The sequence below is a fragment of the Loxodonta africana genome, chromosome 12, assembly GCF_030014295.1.
Source record: "Loxodonta africana isolate mLoxAfr1 chromosome 12, mLoxAfr1.hap2, whole genome shotgun sequence".
Taxonomy (NCBI): Eukaryota; Metazoa; Chordata; class Mammalia; order Proboscidea; family Elephantidae; genus Loxodonta; species Loxodonta africana.
Genome location: NC_087353.1, coordinates 68,941,082 through 68,965,386, shown reverse-complemented (window position 1 = coordinate 68,965,386; position 24,305 = coordinate 68,941,082). Strand labels below are relative to the sequence as shown.

At 40.2% G+C, this 24,305-nt stretch overlaps 1 protein-coding gene across 7 annotated transcripts in view; it reads left to right on the top strand.

Moving 5' to 3' along the window:
* Positions 1-24,305, top strand: part of PARN (poly(A)-specific ribonuclease) — a 183,642-nt gene that overhangs the window by 9,507 nt on the left and 149,830 nt on the right. For 6 of the 7 annotated variants that reach the window (XM_064295615.1, XM_064295618.1, XM_064295617.1 and 3 more), the window contains 8 exons: positions 4,883-4,943; positions 8,015-8,180; positions 8,949-9,014; positions 10,160-10,198; positions 11,749-11,791; positions 12,807-12,887; positions 16,175-16,231; positions 20,257-20,334. In XM_064295615.1, coding sequence (XP_064151685.1) covers positions 4,883-4,943; positions 8,015-8,180; positions 8,949-9,014; positions 10,160-10,198; positions 11,749-11,791; positions 12,807-12,887; positions 16,175-16,231; positions 20,257-20,334 — 591 coding nt within the window. The remainder of the gene's footprint in view (positions 1-4,882; positions 4,944-8,014; positions 8,181-8,948; positions 9,015-10,159; positions 10,199-11,748; positions 11,792-12,806; positions 12,888-16,174; positions 16,232-20,256; positions 20,335-24,305) is intronic. The other variant, XM_064295616.1, reaches the window with a different exon arrangement.

Sequence of the window (24,305 nt, the reverse complement as noted above, 5' to 3'; positions counted from 1 at the left end):
TTAGGTGCCGTCGAGTTGGTTCCAATTCATAGTGACCCTGTGCACAACAGAATGAAACACTAACCGGTCCTGAGCTATCCTTATAGTCGTTGTTGTGCTTGAGCTTTGTTACAGCCACTGTGTCAGTGCACCTCGTTGAGGGTCTTCCTCTTTTCTGCTGACCCTGTACTCTGCCAAGCATGATGTCGTTCTCCAGGGACTGATCCCTCCTGGCAACGTGTCCAAAGTATATAAGACGTAGTCTCGCCATCCTTGCTTCTAAGGAGCATCCTGGCTTTACTTCTTCCAAGACAGATTTGTTCATTTTTTGGCAGTCCGTGGTATATTCAATATTCTTCACCAGCACCACAATTCAAAGGTGTCAGTTCTTCTTTGATCTTCCTTATTCATTGTCCAGCTTTCACATGCATATGATGTGACTGAAAATACCATGGCTTGAGTCAGGCGCACCTTAGTCTTCAAGGTGACATCTTTCCTTTTCAACACTTTAAAGAGGTCCTTTGCAGCAGATTTACCCAAGGCAATGTGTCTTTTGATTTCTTAACTGCTGCTTCCATGGCTGTTGATTGTGGATCCAAGTAAAATGAAATCCTTGACAACTTCAATCTTTTTTCTGTTTACCGTGATGTTGCTCATTCGTCCAGTTGTGAGGATTTTTGTTTTCTTTTTGTTGAGGTGTAATCCATACTGAAAGCTGTGGTCTTTGATCTTCATTAGTAAGTGCTTCAAGTCCTCTTCACTTTTAGCGAGCAAGGTTGTGTCATCTGCGTAATGCAGGTTGTTCATGAGTCTTCCTCCAATCCTGATGCCCCATTCTTCTTCATATAGTCCAGCTTCTTGGATTATTTGCCCAGCACACAGATCGAATAGGTATGGTGAAAGGATACAACCCTGACGCACACCTTTCCTGACTTTAAACCGATCAGTATCCCCTTGTTCTATCCGAACAACTGCCTCTTGATCTATGTAAAGGTTCCTCATGAGCACAATTAAGTTTTCTGGAATTCTCATTCTTCACAGTGTTATCCATAATTTGTTATGATCCACACAGTTGAATGCCTTTGCAGTCAGTAAAACAGAGGTAAACATCCTTCTGGTATTCTCTGCTTTCAGCCAGGATCCAACTGACATCAGCAGTGATATCCGTGGTTCCACGTCCTCCTCTGAAACCAGCCTGAATTTCCGGCAGTTCCCTATCAATATATTGCTGCCACCGTTTTTGAATGATCTTCAGCAAAATTTTGCTTGTGTGTGATATTAATGATATTGTTCTATAATTCCCACATTTGGTTGGATCAGCTTTCTTGGGAATAGGCATAAATTTGGATCTCTTCCAGTCACTTGGCCAGGAAGCTCTCTTCCATATTTCTGGGCATAGACGAGTGAGCACCTCCAGCGCTGCCTCTGTTTGTTGAAACATCTCAATTGATATTCCATCAATTTCTGGAGCCTTGTTTTTCGCCAATGCCTTCAGAGCAGCTTGGACTTCTTTCAGCACCTTCAGTTCCTGATCATATGCCACCTCTTGAAATGGCTGAACATCGACTAATTCTTTTTGGTATAATGACTGTGTGTATTCCTTTCATCTTCTTTTGATGCTTCCTGCGTCGTTTAATATTTTCCACATAGAATCCTTCACTGTTGTAACTTGAGGCTTGAATTTTTTCTTCAGTTCTTTCAGCTTGAGAAATGCCAAGCGTGTTCTTCTCTTTTGGTTTTCCATCTCCAGCTCTTTGCACATGTCATTATAATACTTTACTTTGTTTTCTCGAGCCGTCCTTTGAAATCTTCTGTTCAACTCTTTTACTTCATCAATTCTTCTTTTGCTTTAGCTGCTCGATGTTTGAGAGCAAGTTTCAGAGTCTTCTCTGACATCCATCTTGGTCTTTTCTTTCTTTCCTGTCTTTTCAATGACCTCTTGCTTTCTTCATGTTTGATATCCTTGATGTCATTCCACAACTCGTCTGGTCTTCGGTCACTAGTGTTCAGTGCATCAAATGTGTTCTTCAAATGGTCTCTAAATTCAGGTGGGATATACTCAAGGTCATATTTTGGCTGTCATGGACTTGCTCTGATTTTCTTCAGTTTCTGCTTGAACTTGCATATGAGCAATTGATGGTCTGTTCCACAGTCGGCCCCTGGCCTTTTTCTGACTTATGGTATTAAGCTTTTCCATCATCTCTTTCCACAGATGTAGTCAATTTGATTTCTGTGTGTTCCATCTGGCAAGGTCCATGTGTATAGTCGCTGTTTATGTTGGTGAAAGAAGATATTTGCAATGACGAAGCTGTTGGTCTTGCAGAATTCTATCATTCAATCTCTGGCATTGTTTCTGTCACCAAGGCCGTATTTTCCAACTACTGATCCTTCTTCTTTGTTCCCAACTTTGGCATTCCAAATGCCAGTAATTATCAATGTATCTTGATCGCATGTTCGATCAATTTCAGATGGCAGCAGCTGATAAAAATCTTCTATTTCTTCATCTTTGGCCCTAGTGGTTGATGCGTAAATCTGAATAATAGTCGCATTAACTGATCTTCCTTGTAGGCATATGGATATTATCTTATCACTGACAGTGTTGTACTTCAGGGTAGATCTTGAAATGTTCTTTTTGACGATGAATGCAACACCATTCCTCTTCGAGTTGTCATTCCCAGCATAGTAGACTATATGATTGTCCAATTCAAAATGGCCAGTGCCAGTCCATTTCAGCTCACTAATGCCTAGGATATTGATATTTATGCGTTCTATTTCATTTTTGATGATTTCCAATTTTCCTAGATTCATTATTAATAGGTTCCGATCATTCATAGATGTTTGCAGCTGTTTCTTCTCATTTTGATTTGTGCCCAAAAGCTTTACTCCATCCACGTCATTAAGGTCAACTCTACTTTGAGGAGGCAGCTCTTTCCCAGTCATCTTTTGAGTGCCTTCCAACGTGGGGGGCTCACCTTCCGGCACTATATCAGACAGTGTTCCACTGCTATTCATAAGGTTTTCACTGGGTAATGCTTTTCAGAAGTAGACTACCGGGTCCTTCTTCCTAGTCTGTCTTAGTCTGGAAGCTGAGCTGAAACCTGTCCTCCATGGGTGACCCTGCTGGTATCTGAATACTGGTGGCATAGCTTCCAGCATCACAGCAACACGCAGGCCCCCACAGTACGACAAACTGACAGACACGTGGGGGTTGAGTTTCTTAGCATCTAAGAAAAGGGGGAAACACAATTAGGTCTGTGGTTCATAGAACCAAAACAAACCAGGATTCAGGAGAAGTACAGCTTTTCCCAGAACAGAGGTCTCAGAACATTTACCCTTAAACTATCATGAAAAATTAAGTACAAAACCTCATCTTCCAGGACTTGTCTAAGTGAGTACAGTGATGGATTGAATTGGACTGTTAGGTACAGCGTCCCTCGTGTAAACTGATGGTATAACGTCAAAGTGCGGTTCTGGAAAGGTGGTTCCGTGAAGGACAAAATGAAAATGATTCAGGTGTATAACCCTTTGATATTCTGACTTATCCCAGGTATAAAATTAGGATAACTACAGTAATGTTAAGGAGCCTTGGTGGTGCAGGGGTTAAGCTCTCAGCTGCTAACTGAGAGGTCAGTGGTTTGAGCCCTCGAGCTGCTCCTCAGGAGAAAGATGCAGCAGTCTGCTTCCGTAAATATTACAGTCTTGTAAACCCTAAGGGGCAGTTCTACTCTGTCCTGTAGGGTCACTGTGAGTCAGGATCGTCTCATCAGCAACAAGCTTACAGTGATGTTTCCTAATCTTTGGTCATTTGGAGTGAGAACTCTGTGATATTTGCTGTAGTGCTGTACCACCTCTAGTATTGTTTACTTAATATTTTTATTTAAATCTACTGACATATTTTGGCTCAACCGAAGCTGTTCGTGAATTTGTAGGTTTGAAATGTGTTTGCGTAGTAGGACTTATTACTGGGAACTTTTCTCTGTTTTAATCTTGAACATATAAAACCCAAGCCTATTGCTGCCAAGTCGATTCTGACTCATAGCAACCTTATGGGACAGAGTAGAACTGCCCCACAGGGTATCTAAGGCTGTGATCTTTATGGAAGCCGAAAGGTACATCTTTTTCCTGTAGAGTGGCTGGTGGGTTTGAACGGCTGACATTTCAGTCAGCAGCCAAATACTTTGATCACTGTGCCACCAGGGCTCCCTCTTGAACATAATAGAATGTCCAATTAAAACTTTGGGTTTTCAAAATGTAGTTTGAGGTAGATGTTGATGTCTTAAAACCTGCACTTGTGAGTTACCTTAAGCTCAAACCCAGAATGAGATAATACAAATGATTTTTTTTTTCTGTTGATAGTCTCCTAGTCAGTACAGGAAGGAGCCGTGCTGGCGTAGTGAGTGGCTAAGCACTCTCAACTGCGAACCAAAAGGTTGATGGTTAGAACCAGCCAGTTGCTGTGGTGGAGAAAGATGTGGTAGTCTGCTTCCGTAAAGGTTATAGCCTTGGAAACCCCATGGGGCAGTTCTCCTGTGTCCCATAGGGTCGCCATGAGTCAGGATCAACTTGATAGCAATGGATACTAGCAGTAGTAGTCTGTACAGTAATCAGGAGTTTTTTCTGCCTATTGGGGGAATGCCTGTTCACCTGGTGGATTTTTCTTAAATATTGTGAAACAAAGGATATTTGTTGTAGAAGCCATAAAGGAGAAGAGCCCAGATATTTTAAGTGAATTAATGGGTTCTTTGGCATCCTTGAAGTAGAAATCCATTGTTACCTGACCCATGGCATGCTGCTTCCTTGCCTGCTTTTCATTATTTACTTGCCCCGGTGACTTCTCTGCTTCTGTTTATGTATCTGCTACTGATGTCACTAAAAAGGTACATTCTGTTTCCTCTTGTTTCAGAGCTCAAGCATTGACTTCCTTGCAAGCCAAGGATTTGATTTCAATAAGGTTTTTCGCAATGGTAAGATTACGTGTTGAGAATATACACAGCAAAACATAAACCAGTTCAGCAGTTTCTGCATGTACTGTTCAGTGACATAGATTACATTCTTCAGGTTGTGCAACCGTTTCCACCTCTTTTTCTGAGCTGTTCCTTCCCCGTTAACATAAATTCACTGCCCCCTAGGCTTCTTGTGGAATCTTTCGAGTTGCTGTTGTCACTCTGAGCCCATATACAGGCACATCTCATTTTATTGCACTTCACAGATGCTGTGTTTTTTACCGGTTGAAGGTTTGTGGCAGCCCTGCATCAGGCAAGTCTGTCAGCACCATTTTTTCCAATAGCACGTGCTTGCTTTGTGTCTCTGAGTCGCATTTTGGTAATTCTCGCGATATTTCAAACTTCTTCAGTATTATATGTGTTAGGGTGATCTTTGATGTTATTGTCGTAGTTGTTTTGGAGTGCCATGAAGTGTGCCCATATAAGATGGAGAACTTAACTGGTAAGTGTTGTATGTGTTGTGACTGCCGCACCGTACAGCTGTTCCTGTGTCTGCGTCCCTCTCCTTGGGTCTCTCTATTCCCTGAGACACAACAATATTGAGATAAGGCCAGTTAATAACCCTACAGGTATTCAAGTGAAAGGAAGAGTTGTTCTCACTAAATCAAAAGCTAGTAATGATTAAGCTTAGTGAGGAAGGCATGTCGAAAGCTAAATTGAAAGCTAGGCCTCTTGCACCAAACATTTATCCAAGTTGTGAATGCAAACAAAAAGTTCTTGAAGGAAATTAAAAGTGCTACTCCTGCAAACACACGAATGATAAGAAAGTAAAACAGCCTTATTGCTGATATGGAGAAAGTTTTATTGGTCTGAATAGGTGATCAGACCAGCCATAACATTCTCTTAAGCCAAAACCTAATCCAGAGCAAGGCCTTAACTCTCTTCAGTTCTGTGAAGGCTGAGAGAGGTGAGGAAGCTGCAGAAGAAAAGTTTGAAACTAGCAGAGATTGGTTCATGAGGTTTAAGAAAAGAAGCCGTCTCCATAACATAAAGTGCAAGGTGAAGCAGTAAGCACTGCTGGAGAGACTGCAGCAGGTTATCCAGAGGATCTAGTGGAGATAACTGATGAAGGCGGCTACGCTAAATGATAGATCTTCACTGTAGACGAAACAGCCTTATATTGGGAAAAGATGCCACCTAGGACATTCCAGCTAGAGAGGAGAAGTCAGTGCCTGGCTTCAAAGCTTCAAAGAATATGCTAACTCTTGGTAGGGGCTAATGCAGCTGGTGACTGTAAGTTGAAGCCAGTGCTCATTTACCATTCTGAAAATCCTAGAGCCCTTAAGGATTATGCTAAATCTATTCTGCCTGTGCTCTATAAATGGGACAGCAAAGCATGGATGACAGCACATCTGTTTACAACATGGCTTACTGAATATTTAAGCCCACTGTTGAGATCTACTGCTCAGAAAAAAAGATTCATTTCAAACTATTACTGCTCATTGACAGTGCATCTGGTCACCCAAGGGCTCTGATGAAGATGTACAAGGAGATTAATGTTTTCATGCCTGCAAACGCAACATCCATTCTGCAGTCCATTGATATAGGAGTAATTTCGACTTTCAAGTCTTATTATTTAAGAAATACATTTTGTAAGGCTTTAGCTGCTGTAGATGGTGATTCCTGTGATGAATTTAGGCAAAGTAAATTGAAAACCTTCTGGAAAGAATTCACCGTTCTAGATGCCAGTAAGAACATTGGTGATTCATGAGAGGAGATCAAAATATCAACATTAACAGGAGTTTGGAAGAAGTTGATTCCAACCTTCATGGATGACTCTGAGGGGTTCAAGACTTCAGTGGAGGAAGTAGCTGCAGATGTGGAAATAGCAAGAGAACTAGACTTAGAAGGGAGCCTGAAGATGCGAGTGGATTGCAGCAATCTCGTGATAAAACTTTAATGGATAAGGAGTTGCTTCTTATGAGTGAGCAAAGAAAGTGTTTTCTTCAGATGGAATCTACTCCTGGTGAAGATGCTGTGAACGTTGTTGAAATGACAAGAAAAGATTGAGAATATTATGTAAACTTAGTTGATAAAGCAGTGGCAGGGTTTGAGAGGATTGACTCCAGTTTTGAAAGAAGTTCTACTGTGGGTAAGATGCTATCACACAGCATCGCATACTACAGAGATATCTTTCATGAAAGGAAGAGTCAGTTGATGTGGCAAATGTCATTGTTGTCTTAAGAAATTGCCACAGCCTCCCCAGCCTTCAGCAACCCTGATCAGTTAGCATCCATCAGCATCGAGGCATGACCTTCCACCAGCAAAGGGATGATGATTCACTGAAAGCTCAGATGATGGTTAGCATTTTTGAACAATAAAGTATTTTTTAATTAAGGTATAGACATTGCTTTTTTTCGACATAATGCTATTACACATGATGTTATTGCACTTCATCGCGACATTTGCTTTATTCTGGCGGCCTGGAACCGAACCCACAGTATCTCCGAGGTATGCCTGTAGATAGTTCTTAAAAGAGCGTAATGCCCAAGGCAGACATTTTTTACTAGTTAAACTAAACTATTGTTTGGTTTTGAGAAGACTTCAGGGGATATTTTTGGTTTAAAGATTATCTCAGAGCAATAGTTTCAGGGGTTCATCCAGCTTCTGTGGCTTTAGAAAGTCTGGAGTCCATGAGAATTTGAAATTCTTTTTTTTTTTTTTTTTATTGTTGTTGAGACTATACACAGCAAAACATACACCAATTCAACAGTTTGTACACGTACGTTTCAGAGACACCGATGACATTCTTTGAGATGTGCAAACATTCTCACTCTCCTTTTCTGAGTTGTCCCTCCCCACTAAGATACACGCACTACCCCCCAAGGGTCCTGTTTAACCTTTCGAGTTGCTGTTGTCACTTGGATCGCATATGGATCGTTCTTTAAAAAGCCTAATGCTAAAGGCAGACATTCTTTACTAGTTAAGCTAAACTATTGCTGGGTTTTAAGAAGACTTCAGGGGATATTTGAGAATTTGAAATTCTTAAACAGTTACTTCTGTTAACGTGTTCTTCTTAAAATTATGTTTAGGAATTCCATATTTAAATCAGGAAGAAGAAAGGCAGTTAAGAGAGCAGTATGATGAAAAACGTTTGCAGTCCAATGGTGCAGGAGCTCTGTCGTACGTGTCTCCTAACACTTCAAAATGTCCTGTGATGGTTCCTGAGGAGCAGAAGAAGTTTATTGACCAAGTGGTGTAAGTTCCTAAACTGAAAGCAAATGTGCTTTGAGTAACATGGCAGGACTGAAATCCACATCCCAAACTTGTCCCATACACACACGGTATATATAGAAGTGCGATGTTGTGGGTGGCAGGATTTAACTGTGGCATATCTGAGTCTCAGTCACATCGGGCACGTTGTAAAGAGAGTTCTGTGTATCACAGTTGACTTGCTACATGTTAGTAGGCGAGAGACCGTCATCGAGTGGGCAGACCCTCTACACAGACCAGGGACCTGAAAGCTACTTTCCAGCGTCCCTGAAGGCAGAGGAATGAAACAGGCCCATCTGGACTGCAACACGTCCAAGTTTTTTTTTTCTCTCGTAGTAACGTTTCTGACAAGCAAACGTGCCGTTGGAGTTTCTAGTCTTGCTTAGTTATCAGTATTAATGCGTTACTAGAAAAGTTACATTTTCAGGTAAGGTCAAATATAAAAACCTGAAAAACCAAACCAGCCTTGCTACTCACACACACATATGCACGCACGCACACACACAGAAACCACTTTGGTTGATGAACATGTGAGAAGTTGTCACTAATTTGTGAACAAAAACAATGACCAGAAAAATGTATGCTAAAGTTAAGTTTTTTTCTTTAAGCTTTATTGGGTTACAACACACTCTGGTAAAATCATACTGTTGTATGCTCTTATATTTAGACTGCTTTTGAGAGTGATTGTTCCGTTGGTTGATGACTTCTTTTCATAAAAGCCCTGATGGTCGTGGTCTTTTTCTAATTCCCCAGAGAGAAAATAGAAGATTTGTTGCAAAGTGATGAAAACAAGAACTTGGATTTAGAGCCGTGTACCGGGTTAGTTGCCATGAACGTTTTAACATTTTTTTTTTTTTTGAAAGATAGATGATACTGCATTTGGTCCTTTAAAAACACTTGATAAATAGTCTTTTTATTATAGGTACCTTCCGGAGATTTAAGCACTAACGTTAGTATGAACACAGTGGGGATTGAGACACAGAATGAATGCTTTGTCCTCTACCCAGAGGAGAGGGAACGGTTGTGCAATTTCACCTCTAGGTTGTGCTGAAGAGACTAATTATTTCAGCCTCAAAATCCAAACCAAACCCATTGCCGTCAAGTTGATTCTGGCTCATAGCAACCCTGTAGGACAGAATAGAACTGGCTCATAGTGTTTCCTAGGCTGTAATCTTTACGGAAGCAGGCTGCCACCTCTTTCTCCCTCAGAGTGGCTGGTGGGTTCGAACTGCCAACCTTTTCGTTAGCAGCCACATGCTTAACCACTGTGCCACCAAGGCTCCTTATTTTAGCCTCGAGGAGTTGCTTGGTACGTGAAAGCCTGAAGAGAAGAATTCACTGTCATACTATTTCTATCCTTTTAATTTCTTTCTGCAGTAAAAAATACCAGTGTCTGAGTCAATAACTAGAACATCTTCCTTTGCTTTTGCTTTGTGACGACCCTCACAGAAGTATTTTAATTCTTCTGTGTACCTTATACTTTCTTTATACAGTCATAAACCAAAAACCAAACCTAATGCTGCAAAGTCAATTCTGACTCATAGTGACCCTACAAGACAGAGTAGAACGGCCCCATAGGGTTTCCAGGGAGCAGCTGGGGGATTCGAACTGCTGACCTGTTGGTTAGAAGCCGAGCTCTTAACCACTGTACAGCCAGGACTCCTTATACAGTCATTAAAAAAAAAAAAAAATTTTTTTTTTTGTATGCAGTCATAGGAAGTAATATTTTGATTAGATAAGAACTTGTACCTCTTCTATAAAAACAATATCATATTAAAGAAAATCTAGATAACAAATTATAAGGAATACTCCCACCTCAGGCATTCTACCTATTTTAATGTTGCATGTTACCAGTCAGTTCTAATTAAGTATCTTTAAAATTAATTATCTTTCCCAGCCAGTGTTTGGTCAGCTAAGATTTTCTTAAAATGAGCCAAATCCAGTGTTTTCTTTTGTTTTTCTAGGTTCCAAAGAAAACTGATTTATCAGACTCTGAGCTGGAAGTAAGTGTTTCTTTTATTTGTGAGAGCTCTGTAAGGTTCCCAGGATGTCAAAACAAAATGTAATCTCTTGGCTCTCATTTCCCTTTTGAAATTTTGGTGTTCATGGTGACTTTGGCCCTACCAAGTTCTTGTGCAATGCTTCATTTTGTTATTTTCCCCTTCTTTCTTAGGTTGAATAACCACTGAATTTATTTTATTATTATTATTTTTTTAAATAGTATTTTATTGTGTTTTCAGTGAAAGTTTACAGAGCAAATTAGGTTTCCATTTGACAATTTCTTTACAAATTTGTTCAGTGACATTAGTTGTATTTTTCACAATGTGTCATCATTGTCTTTAATTGCGTTCTGGTTCCATATCCAGTGTTATAGTTTCCCTGGCCCCTTATCTTATCATCTTGTTATTACTTCTTAATAGATGCTTTAAGGACTTTTTTTTTTAATTGTACTTTAGATGAAGGTTTACAGAACACACTAGCTTCTCATTAAACAGTATACATGTTATTTTTTGACACTGGTTAACAACCCCACAACATGTCAACACGCTCCCTTCTCGACCTTAGGTTCCCCGTTACCAGCTTTCTTGTTCTCTCCTGCCTTCTAGCCCTTGCCCCTGAGCTGGTGTGCCCCTTCATTCTCGTTTGTTTTAAGGCCTTTTAAAATCCCTTTTAATTATCATTTTGGCCTCATCCATTAAGCTCTGGATTTGTCATTCTTTTGGCCTTTGAAGGCATACTATAAAGATTTGGTTTTTGACCTAGGAAATGCCCATATGAATGCTCTTTCTAAGGTAGGAGTTCTAAACCCGAGGTTAGGCCATGGATGGTTTTCAGGAGATCTCTGAATCCTCTGAAAGAATGAGCAAAATTTTTGAGTATATTTTTCTAGGGATGTTCCCATTGTATTTTCAGGTGGATCTCTGACCCTAAAATCAGCATTAGACAGGTGGAAATTTGCATTTGTCTTTGCTTGAGGTTCTTGTTTTTCCATTACAATTTACTAGTGACATGGATGCTGGGAATTTGAACAAAACGGGGAAGGGCTGTTGTCTAGTTTGCCCAGGTGCCCTTTTGTAGTTTACTCCGTGTGGGTTCTAGATCTCCCTCCTTCTTGGCTGCTGCAAACTACCATGCTAAACTCAAGCTGAGTCACCCATCCCAAACCTCCACTGTGTATGCTGCCTACCATCTAACCAGATATTTAGAATTTCAGTTAGGAAGATAGGTATTGTTGTTATACCTGGAAGCATGATATGACTGTGTGGTGATGACTTGACTGTGCTATGAGAAAATTGCCTAATTCCTAAAAAAAAAAAAAAAAATGAGTTTGAAATAAGATACATTTCATGTGTTTAAGAGCAGGGGTTGGGAAACATTTAGCTCCTGAAATTACTATTTTGGGATAGATTTACTATAAAGTGTTCATTGTAATATTCATTCCCTATTTAATAAACTTAATTAGTTGAATTATAGCTGTATAGTTGCTTTCAAAATACTTTGGGTTTTATTATAGCTCCCAGTGACCTATCTGCTTATTTCATGTATTCTTTAGGTATCCCAAAGGCATTCACATTGAGACTTTGGAAACTGAAAAGGTAACTCCAAGAATTATCCAGGGCTAACATTAAACACTTGCAATGATGCGTTGATATGTTGAAAGGCAGAATTTAAACCTTGACTTTGCTACCTGTGAGTTGGGTGACCTTGGCTAAGTCAAAGTCACTGAACCTCTCTAAGGCTCATTTTCCTCATTTGGAGATTGAGGGGTGATAGTGAATGATCTCTCCCTATTTCATAGCTTTTTCACGGCCATCAGTGGGTAAACGCAAGTGAACATGCTTTGTAAACTTGAAAGCATACAAATGCTAGTTCATGTTCTGACTCTGGCAGAAAGCTGTAATGTATGTATGAACAAAAGGGCTTAATGTCATGTAAATAAAATTATAGAAACTGTAACATAAACATAAGCATAATTATCAAGTGCACAGGTAGAATTGTGATGAATGGTGAGTGGGCAGATGGTGGGTTCTTTTGCAGACTTTTAGAACTTAGTTGCTGCTTTTAAGTCAGGTATAAAATTAAATAACAGATTAAATAAATTAAAAAACACTTGTGCTTTTTTGAAGATAAATTTCAAACTTTGATATAGAGTTTTGTGGTGTGTTTAATTGATACAAAATGCAGTATATGAAAAAGTGAACATTAGTTTTCTGGCAAGTTATCAGAAAATCCAGGAAAAAATATTAATAAAATATGATTTAGGAATTTAGTTTAAAATGACTTGTATAGAAATTCATGTTCAAATACAACATGTGACTTCTTAGTTCATCATAGAAAGTGTCTTATTCTCACAGTCTGTTGATACTTTTAACTGATGTCTGTTGGGCTGAGTTAATAAACCATGGGAAAATGTCATGAGAACGCAGAGGCAAAGTTTTGGTGTGTGATGTTATCAACTCAGCTTTTGGTGTCATTTCAAAATACTTTGAGCTGTGTTTGGCCTGTGAAAGACCATGCAAGGATAAAATAACTGCTAATGGTAGCAGAATTCTGAATTCTTTTGGATCAAGTTGCTTCCAGAAAATGCCATATCTGCTTTATGCCTTTCAGAAAGAGCGGTACATAGTTATCAGCAAAGTAGATGAAGAAGAACGCAAAAGAAGAGAGCAGCAGAAACACGCTAAAGAGCTGGTAATTGGGTTATGTTGATTTCCTTGGGCAAGAAATGACAGCATAGATACTCCTTTCTGTGTGTTTGTTTCAAATCTAGATCACATGTTGGTTTCAGTCGAATGAATGGTTTTCTGCCATCGGAGAATTGAATTGATTGAAAAGCGTAGAATAATATGAGGATCAGTTAAGGCTAAACATTAAGACATAGCCAAGAAAGTGAGTCTTACGTCATGGTTGGCCAGTCTTCATTTATATGATGCAGTCTTGAAGAAAATATCCTTGATTGTTATTCAGTTGTGTGTCACTGAGTTTCATTGCCCATTAACTAATATTGCCATGTCTAACTTCAGCTGTGGAGCCCTGGTAGCTCAGTGGTTAAGAGCTGTGGCTGCTAACCAAAAGGTCAGCAGTTCGAATCCACCAGCCGCTCCTTAGAGACCCTATGGGGCAGTTCTACTCTATCCCGTAGAGTCACTGTAAATTGAAATCGACTTGATGGCAGTGCATATTGGACCTTTAACTACCGTTAGTAGTTTTTTTTTTTTTTAAACCAAAGTTCAGAATATATGATCTAATAGGTTAGGATGACATGATCAGATTTGCATTGTTGGAGCAGAACACTGGTTGCTGTGTGACAGTGGATTGAATGGGTACGGTGGAGGCAGGGAGACCAGTTAGTTAACCTGTGGAGTAACCTAGCTAAGAGATTTTGGTGACTTGGAATACGATAATTAGTAGTAGTATAGATGGAATTTGGAGATATTAGAAGGTGGAACCAGTGGAATTTGTGGTTGGATATGGGTGGGGAAAGAGAAGAAAGGGGAAGAAAAAAGGTACTCAAGCCAGATAGTTGAGCAACTGAGTAGATTGTAGTTCCCTTAAATGGGGTAGGCTGGATTGAGACTGGTGGTGGTGGTGGTGGGGAGACACAGGATTAGAAGTACAGGAGTGGGTTTGGGTATGGGTGAATGCCAAGTTTACGTATATAAGACAGACCAAGGCCAAGGGCTGACTGACTCAGTCAGTAAAGACACAGTGAGCCACTTTTAGATTTAGACAGTTATTACTTACATAGAGAACAGGTTATCCAAAGGTGTCACCTCCCTATAGTCCTTGTCCCACACACTGAAGAGGACAATACCAGAACAAAAGAGGCCAGATGACTGTAGTGTGAGTTGTGGGATACCTTATTAGTGAGGAGCCAATTCTAGGCTCTATTCTAAGGGAGGCAGGGCAGAAAGCCCTGTATCTCATCAGAGTTTGGGAGGTGATAAGAAACTGTCTCATGATAGCCTTCCAGGAGACATAGGAGGTGAGTGGGAGATGGCCTCATAGCAGCTCCTTACAAGCCTCTGTCTCCCATTTCCACTTCAAAAAAAATGCAGATGAGCTGTGGTTCAAGCCTTTGCCTACTTAGCCTATTTGTATACATGCAGGGTAGCTAGGGCACCATGGCAGGCTGTTCCACTAGAGTGGGAAAAGATGTGACATTCTGTTTTTGACCTGATCAGTTTTTAGATGGCTTGGGACATCCGAGAGTAAATGTCCCAGGGGCAGTTAGAGCTGTCCATCTTGAGCGCAGGAGAGAGGTGAGGGCTATACATGGTGGTCATCGGCAGAGAGACTGGGACTGGATTAGATCACCTACAGAGTGCGCGAGGAGTGAGAAGGGAGCTACAGTAGGATCCTGAGGGCCACCAACATGGAAATGGCAGGTAGAAGGAGAAGGGCCCCGAAAGGAGACTGAGACAGTGTGCCAGGAGTTTATGGTGACACAGCAGCCAGGGGAAGAGAGTGTTTGAAGAAGGGAGTGGTTAACAGTTCTGGGTGTTCCAGAGGCGAAAAGTTAAGGACTGAGACATGGCCATTGGATTAAGGAACCGTTTTATAGAGGTGAGAATAGTTTTAAGGAGGTGAGGGATTTTGATGGAGTGATGAGGTGAAGCCAGAGTACAGATGACTGAGGGTAGTTGGGACTTGAACTGGAGCTAAACTCTTTCAAGCAATTTGGCTGCAAAGAGACCAGAGTTAAGAGGCAGTCGTTGGTTGGGGCTTCAAGTTAAGAAACGGTTTTTAAGATAGACATATGAACCTATTTAAACACTGTCGAGAAGGAAATGGGAGAGAAGAAAATGAGTGGGAATGAGTCTCAGAGCTCTGTACTATAAAAAAATTTGTAAAAATAGATTTTGTCAAGGAAAAAATCAGGACTTATGAGAGTGAACTGCTGGGTGTTTCCTCAGAATTTGATGTAGCATTGAACAGGGCCAGCAGGTGGCAGCTTTTTTAAAAAAATTGTGCTTTAGGTGAAAGTTTACAGCTCAAGTTAATTTCTTATACAAAAACTTATACACATATTGTTATGTGACACTAGTTGCAGTCCCTATAATGTAACAGTACACTCTCCCTTTCCACCCCGGGTTTCCCATGTCCATTCAGCCACTTCCTATGCCTTTCTGCCTTCTCCTCCTGCCTTTGGACAGGAGCTGCCCATTTAGTCTTGTGTATCTACTTGAACTGAGAAGCACACTGCTCACGAGTATTATTTTATGTTTTATAGTCCAGTCTAATCTTTGTCTGAATTGTTGGCTTTGGTAATGGTTTTAGTTCTGGCTGATGGAGTCTGGGGGGCCATGTTTTCTAGGGTTCCTCTAGTCTCAGTCAGATTATTAAGTCCGGTCTTTTTACGTGACTTTGAATTCTGCACCCCGCTCTTCTCTTGCTCAGTCGGGGACTCTCTGTTGTGTCAGGGTGGTCATTGGTGGTAGCGGGGCACCATCACGTTCTCCTGGTCTCAGGTTGATGGAGCCTCTGGTTTATGTGGTCCTTTTGTCTCTTGGGGTAATATTTTCCTTTTGTCTTTGGTGTTCTTCATTCTCCTTTGCTCCAGGTAGGTTGGAACCAATTGATGCATCTTAGATGGCCACTTACAATCTTTTAAGACCCCAGACGAGGTGGCAGCTTTTAAAGTTTGTGTTTTAAAGACATCCAGATAGTCTGACTGGGGAATTTCAGCAAATTATGTGAAGTGATGGGTAAACCCCAGGCTCTCTTATTTTCAATGAGTGATGACTAATTTGCCACTTGCTTATTCTGCTTCCTAAATAGCAGAAAAGTATGTAAGTAGGTGATTTGACACAGTTGTTTGGGAGTTGCTACGATCAGCACAAAGCACATGAAATGAAATAAAGCTGCTAACTCCATGTAAAATTCCGGTGCTTTTTTAATTTTTATTTTTGGTTAAGTTTTAATCCCATTGAGTCAGGAACATATGTATGTAAATGGTTTTTGTTTATTTTAATTAGGAGGGACTGAACGATGCTGTGGGATTTTCTAGAGTCATTCATGCCATTGCTAATTCAGTAAGTGAACAGACTTTTTCCTTTTAACTAAATCCCTGAACATCGTATTTAAAGTGAAATGCCTTATTGTCATTGCAATGTAATCATTTGGTCACGTTTAGAATGTTAACCTGGTTTGGAGGGACAAATCAGAACTTCGTAGAGATAGACTCTCATAATAATGCGTTTGGTGAGACATCATACTTGCTGAATTCTGTCCAAACCATTTTTTCAGAAAGCCTTTTTTTGTAAAGTGTGTAGAAGGATTACGTAGTAAAACCTTTGGAAGCCAGAACTTGTTTAAGGCAGAAACCTGTGAGAGAAGGAAAACTCAAGTATTTTCCGCTAAACTGGTGGAAAACTTGAAAGACCCAGAAAGACATGGCAGTCCTGCTGAGTTCCAGCTCTCACAGGTTTCACTTTATTCTAATACCCTTTTGTGGCTACATAATACTAATGTTTATCGTTCTAAAGACCAGTAAGAAGTAAAGTAAGGAAGTAAGGAATAAAGGGAGAACAATCAGATGTTTGACTGAGGGCGTTTTGTTCCTAAATTAGAAAAATCCTGAGAGTTCTTCAGAAAATAATTACATGTGTGTTTAGTTTTTCTGCATAACTGTTGTTGAATCTTATATTTGGTAGCCTTAGTAATATTTGATGTTTAAAAGAGTGGGTTGGTCATTTGTGTAAATGTGCTGGAGGGTTCCATAATAGACATTTTTCTTTGTTTTATAAGTCAGAATCGACCTGATGGTAATGGTTTGTTTGTTTTTTTCTTAAAAGAAGCATCCACATTTTTCATAGATATATTGGGTCACACTGCTGGTTGTTTTGTGAATCACACATCCGAGTCTTACTGCTTCCTTGGATGCTAAATTGCCTGCAGTCTACGACTTTATTTTCCTTGAGGAGTTGGCCCTGGAGAAGGAATCATCTTGTCCCTTAGGTGCCAAGCTTTGCATCAGGGAAATTTTTTTTTTCTTTTATTTTTGTTGTTAAAAGTATACACAGCGGAGCATGCACCAATTCAATGATTTCTACACATATAATTCAGTGACATTGATTTCATTTAAGTTGTGCAACCGTTCTCACCCCCCTTTTCTGAGTTGTTCCTGCCTTGTTAACATAAATTCACTGCCCTCTAAGGTTCGTATCTAACCTTTTGAGTTGCTGTTGTCAGTTTGATCTCATATAGATCTTAAAAGAGCACAGTGCTCAAGTTAGACATTCTTTACTGGTTAAGCTAAACTATTGTTTGTTTTAAAGAAGACTTCAGGGAATATTTTTGGTTTAAGGTTTAAAGATTATCTCAGTGCAGTAGTTTCAGGGGTTCATCCAGCCTCCATGGCATTCACAGAAAAGTTGCAAAAATACTACAGAGAGTTTCCTCACCCAGCTACCACAGTGTTAACATCTGACATAGCTATAGTACAAATATCAGAACCAAGGAATTAGCCTTGGTACAATATTATGAAGTAAACTAAAGACCTTCTTTGGATTTCACTGGTTTTTTCCATTAAGTCCTTTTTCTGTCCACATGTCTATCCAGGATCCCGTGTTATGTTTATCTGTTATTTCTCCTTAGCCTCCTGCCGTCTTTGACGGTCTTTGTTTGTTTTTTATAACCATGAGACTTTTGAGTAGTATGGACGGTTATTTTGTTCCCTTAGTTTGAGTCTGTCTGATGTTTTCTCATGATTGGGCGGAAGATAGGCATTTTTGGCAAAAGTAACAGAAAAAAAATGCTGGTTCATCAGGTTGACCTTGATCACTTAGTTTAGGTAGTTTCTGAAGGGTTTCTCCTCTGTAAAGTTATCATTTTTCCCTTTGTAGTTAATAAATATCTTGAGAAATACTTTGAGACTCTTCAAATCGAGTTTTTCCTCAGACTCTGGCCCACTAATATTAGCATCCACCAGAGGGCCTTGCCTGCAGCAATTACAACTTAGCTGCTCTAATGCTGAGTTGGTATTTCCCTCTTTCTTTCCACGCTTGTTACTTGTAAGGAATTCTGTAAAAAACTGTCCCTTCTTCTCTGTCTGTTTAATCAATTATTTATGTATGTCAGTATGGGCTAAGGCATATTTATTTTATATTCTGAATAATAATCCAGTATTTTCATGTTTAAGAAGCCCTCGTGGCTTAATGGTTAAAGTGCTTGGCTGCTAACTGAACGGTCAGTGCTTCGAACTCACCAGCTGCTCTGCAGGAGAAAGATGTGGCATTCTGCTTCTGTAAAGATTACAGCCTTGGAAACCCTATGAGATAGTTCTGCTCTATCCTATAGGGTCGCTAGGAGTCACAATTGACTTGATGGCAACAGGTTTGGTTTTTTGGTTTGTACCCATGCATATACACGCAAATTTATATTTCTAAACCTATCTGTATAGATACGAAAAACGAAGAGTTTGTACTGGTGCCTTAGATTCCAGTCCAACAGTGCCGGATGTATTTTTAGCCTACTTCCTTTCCTTATTTGTAACTTCTTTCTCCAACAGTGAGAAGTCCAGTTATCATCTACATTGTATGTGTTTATTCAAGTCCGGTATGCACTTAAAGCAGTTTCAGATTTGCTGACCCATTCCTTCTGAGAATTACCTTTACTGACTAGATTATAGCTTTTTTGTACTCTTCTTTTTGACTTTAGCCTAAGTATCTAGTCAAGATGCTATTTTCCAAGCTAGTTCTTTTCTTCCCAGCTGCATTCAGTGTAGTTATCTTAATTCATTTATAATGCAGTTACCAGAAAACCAAACCTGTTGCTGTGAGTCGATTCCGACTCATAGGGACCCTGTGGGACAGAGTAGAACTGCCCCATAGAGTTTCCGAGGCTGTAAATCTTTATGGAAGCAGACTGCCACATTTTTCTCCTGTGGAGCGGCTCGGTTGGCAGCCAAGCACTTTAACCACTGTGCCACCAGTGCTCCACATGATGCAGTTAGGCTCATTTATTAGTATTTCTATTCCATTTTGGGAAACCTGGTGGCGTAGTGCTTGAGAGCTATGGCTGCTAACCGAAAGGTTGGCAGTTTGAATCCACCAGGCGCCCCTTGGAAACCCTATGGGGCAGTTCTCCTCTGTCCTGTGGGGTTGCTATGAGTCAGAATTGACTCAGTGGCAGTGGTTGTTGGTTGGTTTATTCTGTTTTGAGTCCCATGCCCACCACACACACATCTTTTCTATGGTTTCAGCCAGTATTTTCTCATTGCATACATACTCAGAATGCATACAAATACTGGGCCAAAAAGACAGCTTGTCTGTTAGATTTGGGAATACATCTTTTGTGTAGAATTATTTATTTCAATTAATATGCATAGCCCTGAGTCAAGCAGTGTTACTACCAGCATCCACTGGGACATCGGAAAAAGCTCCGCTGGTGCTTTCTGTTAAAATTGGTGACACCGGGCTATAGATAAATCCAGGAGGATGTTCTATTATAATTTTTTATCAAAATGGAGTAATGTACTGCAAATACGTTGTACTTCAGTTAGTTAAAAAGGCAATGAATTTTGTTGGAAATGTTATTTAAGAATCTGTGCCATTGAGTTTGACACAGATGATGTAGGAGGTGAAAATTCATTCTGTTTAATATAATTGGGTACTTGTTATTTTTTACCTTTTAGTGCTGCTATGAATGTGCCCTTTAAAAATAAGTGAGTTGTTTTAAAAAACACAGTCCTGAAATACATAGTTGGAGTTTGTTTGCAAATTATTCGACAGTTCAGGGGACTCGGCATTTTCAAATTTTAGCTTTTTAATTTGAGGTCTTGAATTCAAATTTTAAGTACCTCTGATTTTCGCGGGTGGCCAGATGAATGAAAATCATTTGGGGATTTTACTTTTTCGTTCTGGTTTTAGCTTCCCCAAATTGAGGAGGAATGAAACCAGCTCAAATTTATTTATTTACATATATTTGTAATTTTTCTTTAATCTGGAAAAGCAAGTTTAGTCTGGAATATTGGAGTGTGAAGCATACATTTCTTCCTCAGACCCCCGGATAATTTTGCACCTAGAGGTCTTTTTTTTCTAACGTTGACTTTCTTTAGGGGAAACTTGTTATTGGACACAACATGCTCTTGGATGTCATGCACACGGTTCATCAGTTCTACTGCCCGCTGCCTGCGGTAAGTGACTTGTCAGCCTGCGTTAAATACTCATGATGCTTTTAGACACAGAAAGTGTTCTCTACTTGGGTGCCGTTTCCTTGGGTGCAGCATGCCCCAGAGAGAATCTTCGGTATTTGTACATTTTTGAGGAGATGAACGTATGAGCTATTTTCAGAGATCTTTTTAGTCATCTGCCATTGCCTGTGGTTTGCTCATTTAGTCCTGGGCAAGGGTTCCTAGGCCACAGGTGTGGTCTTCTAGTTTCGTACTGCTAAAATTAGACATAGCAGGCATTGAAGGTAAGTGGTATTTTAAGTCAACTGAACTGGATCAGGTCCTACAAAATTTTTTGATGCTTACCTCCTGCTGAGTGGCCTCCCTTTGATCCTCTAGTGACCTCACTAGCACTTTTTCACTCTTTGAGCCAAGTTTTCTCAGTGTACCACAGTGCTGGCTTCTTCTGCCCCTCAGGGAAAGAGCTGCCTTTCCTGCCCTCTTCTGCCACCCTGGACTGTGGATGTGGCGTTATTGTACTTACTCCCCATCCATCTGCCCTCTGCTCTTTTTTTGTTTCTCTCTGCTTTCCTTTATTTTCTCTCCGTTAGTGATCTCACCCACTTTCATAACTTCAGCTGTAGACACCACCATCTTTATTCCAGCCATGACCTCTTCTAGGATCTTGGTCTACATTCCATGCTGGACCACAGATATTTCCACCTGGGTAACATTCAGCTTACAAGTGTTGTTTAGAATTTACGTGTCTCAGATGAGATGTAAACTGTACACTACCTCTCTCTTTTCCTTCTTATTGTCTGCAAACCAGTTCTTTCTCCTGATCCCATTGCTATAAATGATACCCCATCACCAACACAATTTTTGTCAGTTTTGACTTTTCTTCTCTCCCCTAGATCTAGTCAGTTACAAAATTCTGACAGTTTTGTCTCTGTGCTTTCTCTTATATCTGTATTCTTTTCATTTCTACTGCAAGTACCCTTATTTCTTGTCTGGAGTTTAGCAAATTCAACACAGGATTCCCTGTCTCCTGTCTTTCCCTCATCCCATCCTGTAAACTAGAAGCTGATTAACTTTTTCTATCAAGGACCAGATAGTAAAATATTTGGGCTTTAATGATGGTACAGTCTCTGTCACAGCTCTAAACTCTGCCACTGTAACCCGAACACTGCCATAGGATACATAGACGATTGGGAGTGGCAGCGTTCCAATAAAACTTAATTAAAAAAAAAATGGATGGCAGGCCAGTCTTGGCCTGCAGGGCTGTAGTTTGCCAGCCCCTGCTTTAAACTGCCACCAGATCGATCTTTTGTTACTTCTGGATTGAAAAATAGCTATTTTAGAGTTCAGTTTCTTTTGTACATCTGCAAGCCCTCACTCACTTCACATTTCTTGTGTCACATTGTTCCCTTGGCATCTTGATGGCTGTCCTTTGCAAAAGTACAGTATAGCCCAGCTAAGAGTACCGTGGGTCTGTTGCCTCCGTTGTCCTATTTATGCCACTGCTTGTCGTTGCCATTCATGACAACTATATCGCTCTCTGAGACTCAAAGATTCATAACTGTGTGTCTCAAAACAGTGCTGTGGGTGTGAATTTGCATTTTGAATATCTAAAGAGCTAATGTTTATTTCAAGGAGCCCTGGTGGCTCAATGGTTAAGTGCCCGGCTGCTAACCAGCAGGTTAACTGTTTGAACCTGCCCAGCAGCTCCAAGGGAGAGAGACCTAGCGATCTACTCCCATAGAGATCACAGCCATGAAAACCTGTGGGGAGGTTCTACTCTGTCATATGAGGTTGCTGTGAGTTGAAAGCCGACTTGGCATCCAACAACAACAATGGTTATTTCAGACCAAAGTAGACCAAAGTAGCAGCTCCTCTTACGATTTTTTGACCCTTAAAGCAATGAAGTTATCAGTAAGGACAGAGGAAAACATAATACTCTTTCTAAGTGTTTTGAATGCCAAACAGAGCTTGGCACATACAAGGCACTGAAATAAATATCTGCTTAACAAATGTCTTTCAACTGTGCCATTTTTGTAATCATCTGACATAGGGCTCTGTTCCCATCACTTACTGTGCTCAAAATTCTGAAATAGCCTCACATTCTTTGTTTTTCTACAAAGTTGACCCTCTTTAGCCCAGCATCTCAGGCTCCCCATGATCTGGCCTGGCCTTCTCGTGTGGTCTGTCTACTTGTTCCTCTCCTTACTTCCAGCCAGACTGGCTCATTGTTCCCTGAGAAGTGCTCTGTGTTTTTGCATGTCTGTGGTTTGGGTATATAATGTCTTCCAACTTGAATTTTCTCTAGCCTTTCTTAATATTTGCTATACACAATTTTACCTATCTTTCCAAGGTCCAGCTTATGTCTTCTCCATGAAGTTGTTCCTGCCTGATGCCTTGGCCAAGAGGTGTTCTTTCCTTTCTCTGAACTTCTACAGAACTTTGTACCTTTTATGGTACATAAATTTTGTCTTGTATTATACAGCTTTATCACTTTCTCCTTCTAAGTGATTAGCTCCTTAGACGAGGAATGTAGCCTTTTTATTGTTTGTGTAGAAGAGCCTAGCACAATACTTCAGACGTACACTTAATGAATATTAACTTGAATGAAGCTAGTGTAGTCAAAAGAGCACGTAAGATTTGTTACAGTGCAGGAGGTGGCTTAGGAAACATGGTGTCATTTCTTGCTTTACTACTAAGAGTGCCTAAGGAAGTTAATTTTTCTGTATTTTATCATTGTCAGAGGGAGACAATGGTTTTCTTCCATTTACCTTCGGGAGAAGTGCTGAGAATAAATGAGAAAACCTATTTAAAAGGATACGATTTTTACATACACTGGTACCAAATCTTGCATTTAAATGTACACTAAACCAGTTGCCATTGAGTTAATTTCAACTCATGGAGATACCACGCCTATCAGAGTAGAACTGTGCTTCATGGTGGCTGTGACCTGCCAGAAGTAGATCACTAGGACTTTGTTTCGAGGTGCTTCTGGGTGGGTTTGAACCACCAACTTTCTGGTTAGCAGCCAAGTGCTTAACTATTTGAGCCACTGGGGACTCCTAAAAAGTGCACTAAAGAATCCATATTGTGGAGCTGCCTTTCAGGGGAGAGTCTCTTCCTAGAGTCTTCTTGGTCGTTCTCCATGACCTTTCAGAAGGCGTTGAACTCTGCTGCATTCTGGCCCAGGAAATAGCCATATTCTAACTTTTTCTTGCTTGTGAAGTTTTGTAGTGGTGTAGAGGTTACAGACAGTTCACGGCATTTTTGTTTGATTTAGCTTCAGAACCACTTGTGTATACATTGTCCATTGATTTCACGATAGCCATTGAAAAGCTGGTGGATTTTTCAAGCCAGCTAGATAGATTTTGTATTTACAGGCTTGAAAAGCTAATCGGAAGTGGCAGTTTCCTATGAAGCATGAATAACGTTGAAGAAAAGTGTAGTTACAAAGGGTCAGGAGTGTGACTACTCACTCTAGCATGGCAATTATGTATGTAAATGAGTTAATTCAAAATTAGAGCCTTCTCATTTCAACTCTAGACTTCCTGACCAAAATAAACTCGGGAAATGAATTGTCTCATTTGGGCGCTTGCTGTTAGTGCTGCTTTAGCAATATTCTGAGTTGCTAAAGCAGGAATCATACGTATATTAGGAGGTCTGTGTTTTAGTGGCCATTTTAACTAACGTTTCAAAGATGTTGCCAGTGAAAGTATAAGGTAGTTTTTAGTATGTCCATCTCCTATGTAAATCATTTAATTTAAATGATTCTGCTAGACTCGCTGTTACCATGAATTTGTGTAATAGAGCACCACAGGTTTGCTGTTACTGGAAGTTTTTTGGGTACGTTACAAACCTCTCAAATATATAGTTACCTCTATGCAGTAGAAACATATTTTTCCTTCTTATGTTGTTGTTATGGAGCCTTGGTGATAAGCAGTTAAGCGCTCAGCTGCTAAACAAAAGGTCGGTGGTTC